At 33.7% G+C, this 4,872-nt stretch overlaps 1 protein-coding gene across 1 annotated transcript; it reads right to left on the bottom strand.

Moving 5' to 3' along the window:
- Positions 1 to 400: 400 nt before the first annotated feature.
- On the bottom strand, positions 401 to 4,273 carry LOC111903762 (uncharacterized). The gene is made up of 4 exons (XM_023899520.3): positions 3,847 to 4,273; positions 1,686 to 1,982; positions 1,356 to 1,571; positions 401 to 994 (listed from the first exon to the last, which is right to left on the bottom strand). The coding sequence occupies exons 1-4, from the start codon at positions 4,099 to 4,101 to the stop codon at positions 656 to 658; spliced, it is 1,107 nt and encodes a 368-aa protein (XP_023755288.1). The 5' UTR covers positions 4,102 to 4,273; the 3' UTR covers positions 401 to 655.
- Positions 4,274 to 4,872: the final 599 nt, after the last annotated feature.

A 4,872-nucleotide genomic window follows, 5' to 3' on the forward strand; every position in this document is an offset into this window, starting at 1 on the left:
ACAATTAGAAAACATACAATTACATACACACAAAATAGAAGATGTACACGAGACATTAATGTTGTCTAATATATTTGAATATAAATAATAATTATAATGCTTCAAATTGATATTTTGTAGATAAATCTATAGATGAGCAAAAAGAAAGCCAAATGGAACAGATAATGACCAAAGAGAAGATATGGATCCAAGTCGTAGTACACACACCGCGTATAGATAGAAATCATGATGCATCATATACTCTTATGTGCCACACAAATCTTCCCATTGCATCCAAACTTTTTACAAAAGGACATTCATTAACTGTTTCCATTCCCCAATTGTTTTTTTTAATATTTTTTTTTAAATCATTCAGACTAAAATTTATGAAGACTATTTATTAAGAAAAGATGCACCATCATGAACATGGAACAAGTCCGTATCCCTTTTTGAATTACATGACTGTTGGGGTCATTACAAGTTACACATAAAACCATATATATAATATACTTACTTAAACCTTACTCATGGCTCTCCCAGTACAACCAAATGCTAAACAAGATTGCACCAGAGGCATTCATGATTGTACATTGACTTTTACTTGTTATTTCTGTAAGTTCATATGAAAGTAGTAGTATTTTTATTAATAGTACATAAAGCATTGTAAGTTGTACCATTACATAGATAAAGGTTGCAAGAGAGTGGAAGCTGAAGCTAGAGGTTCATGAACCACTGAGTTTGTGGAAACTGCGATCGGGTTTCCTTCTAATTGCAGCATAATGCTTCCGAGTAATTCAGTCAGTATTTTTTTGAACTCTTCTTCTTTCACAAGCTTTCCATCATCCATGTCTAACATCTTGCATGATTCGGCTATAACCTCATCTATCTGATACACAGCACCCAAAGGTGGCAACCCGGCTGCAGAAGCCAAGAAATCAAGTGCCAGGCGTACACAGTCCTTGGAGATTTTCCCATTTTGATCTTTTGGCATTGTCTTCACTGTCGTATCTAGAGTCTAAATTACAGAGTTATGTGGTAAGAAGACGCTTCAAATAACATAAAATTGCAAGAAATTAAACGATAAGTGAACTTCTTGGTTGCTATATCAGTCAATAAACCTTACTAGAAAATAGGGAACTAATACTACAACCTTTAGGTTGCATTTATTAGATATGACAAGACACGTCGTGTCTTGTCATGACATGCCATGACTAGACAAGTCATGGCATGTCATGTCTTGTCATGAATTCCATGACAAGACATTTCATGGCATGTCATGTTACGCATGACATGACTGAAAGTCGTAATTTTGTCTAAATGACAGTAGTTACTAGTTTGAGTACCACCAAACAAAAACACAGTACAACATGTTATACCTTTTCGAGTTCAAACTTGTTAGATAGCAGTCTCCTAACCCCGGTTCCATCAAAAGTGTTCTCACTGTGAGCAACGATAACAGGTTGATCCTTGAGGCGTTGGGCGACAGTCTCCAAAACCTTTTTAAACTCTAGTAAAAACGCATCTTGAGAAACAGGTTGCTCTTGAGCGACACCGCATGACTGTAGTGCGGGTGTTATAATATTACTTGTAACCTAAGAAAAAGATTGTTACAGAAAACAGCAACATACTTTCATTTGTGTCTATTACAACATGAAAATACACAAACAACAAAAGAAATTAATAACTTTGATGAAAAAAAAAATTACCCATGAATCTAAAACTGGAGGCATCCCTTTATCTACAGTAAGTTTCTCAAAAGCCTTGTTAATGTAGTCAGTAAGAGACCCGTTTGGAATGTCAATCTCTGAAAATATGGACATCATTTCTGGTTCAAAACTCGGGCTTTCAATGAATTCAAATAGATCCTCCCCATCTATGCGAAGGATAACAATGGGATCTCTCTTTAAACCTGCAGCCATTCCTATGAGAAAATCTGAAAGAACTTTCTTGAATTCGGTTTTGCTTACTCTGGAATCTTTACCATGAGTGAATTCACTAAGAACCTGACAAATAGAAATATAAAAGTTAAAGAGAAAATTAGATTCAAGAGTTGTTAATGTATTAATACTTGCAAAGGATATTCTCAATAAAAAGTTTTAAAAAAAAATACTAGAAATAGCAACATACTTTTATTGATTGTTTTTTGTAGCATCTTAATTTCAAAGTAAAATACTATAACTAAAGGATTTATCAAAGTACAATTGACTTCATAAGAAAAAATAATTGAAGTATCATGCTTTCTAGGTTTAATGACCATTTGTAAAAGGTTATGGTTTATCTAAATTAGTGAAAATGATGTAGTTTGATATACCAGTCAATTAACCTAAAAAAATGAATAAAAAAAAGGTGTCTTTTTGTTGTTTTTTTCTTGTACATCATTCTACTGTCTTCCATTGATGGATCTTGTCAGCAATAACAGAAAGTTGCTTGTTCTTTCACATTATTAAAACACATAACATCACATCTTGGTAGGCCCAAAACATTCCTCACTTGTCTTAAAGCACCTAACTTTTAGGCATGCTTTATTGTATAAAGTGCTTGACAATTTACTAATTTAAAATGTAATGTACTTTATTTTTCATGTTTAGGTATCAATTATCCAACTCTACATGGGTTTGGATCCGAACAAGTGTAGAGGTGGGCCCCAAAGTGCATACCACCCACTAGTCAATGTGTGGGTTTTAACTTTTAATTACATAGTCAACAATATGATGTTTGGACAAAAGATAAAGATAAAACCCACTCACGAAGATATGATAAAGTTTTTACTAAAGAAATCTAAATACGAAAACACTAGTAGTACTTAGAAACATCAAGACAATCTTGGCATTAAACTTTATCTAAACAAGCTTTTTAGTTTAACTTTTCCTAAATTATTGGGCTTATATAACAGGCTATCATCCAGATCCATATAATAGGCCCATTGGGCTTTATAGTTAAGGAAGAAATTACTAAATTATGGTTAGTAGCTCCGTTGGCTTTTTTTTTTGGGCAAAAAAATGGGCTTTTTGGACTGGTTGAATTGGATATTTTTTATAACTGGATGGATTTTCCAAGTATGGTGTCCTAATAAGAAAAAGGTTGAAATACATTGATTTAATAAGAAAAAAAAAATGAAATATGCTGTAATAGGAAAAAGATAATTAAAGTAAGATGTGACAATAAACAAATAAATGAAAGTAAATTGTTATTTCTTGCCCAGGTTATGTTGAATATCAGAGTAGCATGTGATTTATGCCATCAATTTAACCAAAATTCAATAAAGAACAAGTGCGTTTGCACATGGTGTTTTATATATATTTATTTATTTATTTAATCAATGCAATTTATTACTATGTTTTGAAATAATAATGAGTAGTTCACCGTCCATATATTTGTGGAAACTTAATCATGCATATTCATTTGATTCCAACAGCTCAAAATTTATGATGTGACAGTTTACTTTTTTTTTCAACTTAGATAATTTCTCTTATCTTAGAACTCGATAACTCGAAGATCTGAATGTGAACTTTTGTTAAACTAACAAAACTATTCCATTAGTTTGGATGAAGATACGAACACTAAGAACAGAAATCACCGACCACTCAAGTTCATTCGAAGCACACAATTTTTTTCCATAAATTCTTCATTTATACTCTTTTGTAGTGTTTTGAATCAAGCACAAAAAGAAGAAATTATTTAATCGACAGACAGAATTCGAATTTTGAGTTCAACAGATTAGGATTACAACTCCGTAACATGAATTCGTAAGAAACGCTGCAATTTCTACAAAAAACCTATGTCGATTTCACACACAGAGCTTGAGTAATGAAAGCGTGATTAATTGATTATGGATCGGAGAAATAGAAACAGAATGAAGCAAATTACCTCAGCGTAAATATGATCGGAATCGGCGGAAGTTCCTTGAGGAGGCAGACCGAGGGCGGCGCCGATGTCTGCAACGGCAGGTTGAAGTTCTTTAACAGAGAGATGTCCGTCACAATCGCGATCGAGGTCACGAAACTTGTGATCGACGAAGTTACTAAAAACCTTATCGTTCTCAACTAACTCCATTATATCTGAACCGTCCATCACCTCAACAACCTCTCCACTTTTGGTTACAATTTGTGGACCTTCCTCCATTTTCAGAAAAAGTGGGAAAGCTTTTAAGCTTCGGATGCGTGATGCTTGTGAGAAGGTGGAGAAAGCGACTGTGTGAGTGTTACTGTGTCTGAATTAGTAGGAGTTGTAGCGGCAGGAAGTCTTTGAAGGAGATTTTCTAGGTTCGGTGGCTATAAATGCAAGCCAGCATACACACAGGCTACTCGGCTTCTAACGGATATACTTTGTAGTTTGTAATAAAAAAAACAGGCTAAAAGATAAATAATTTCGACAAAATTTTATAAATGGTCCATGTAGTTTTCAAAAAGTAACAAATTAAGGATATCTTTAGAAAACATTACACAGATGGTTTTTGAGGTATCAAAATCAAACACGATCGGTCTTTTTGCCTAACTTTGTTAGAACTTCTCTTAAATTGATAGTAAAAAGACCTTTTTGCCCCTATACCAAAGTTGATAAACATATACTTGAGGGTTCATTTCTATAAATCATAAGTGAGAAAAAGTTCTAAATCTAATGGGAACTCATTCGTACACAACAAAATATTTTCATACACAACAATTTATGCATTTAAGTATTGTATTGTATAACTCCATAAAGCATGAATTATTGTTTATGGATAAAAATTGTTGTGTACAAATCACTTCCCATATCTAATTCGTCGTGAATGCACCGCATTTGAAATTCTCTAGTCGATGCTCCTCCACCTCCCTTGTCGTCCCCTGTGTTACCGGCCACCACCTCCAAGTTAATCGTCGACCACCTTTTCTACTACCATCGTCACCCTCTCTT

Source organism: Lactuca sativa, chromosome 8 (genome assembly GCF_002870075.4).
Source record: "Lactuca sativa cultivar Salinas chromosome 8, Lsat_Salinas_v11, whole genome shotgun sequence".
Classification (NCBI taxonomy): domain Eukaryota; kingdom Viridiplantae; phylum Streptophyta; class Magnoliopsida; order Asterales; family Asteraceae; genus Lactuca; species Lactuca sativa.

Excerpts from the sequence above, each read along its gene's own strand:
- LOC111903762 (XM_023899520.3), bottom strand. The coding sequence starts at position 4,101 with ATGGAGGAAGGTCCACAAATTGTAACCAAAAGTGGAGAGGTTGTTGAG. Across the intron at positions 1,983-3,846 it reads CCGATCATATTTACGCTGAG|GTTCTTAGTGAATTCACTCA; the intron begins GTAATTTGCTTC and ends TCTATTTGTCAG. Across the intron at positions 1,572-1,685 it reads CTCCAGTTTTAGATTCATGG|GTTACAAGTAATATTATAAC; the intron begins GTAATTTTTTTT and ends TCTTTTTCTTAG.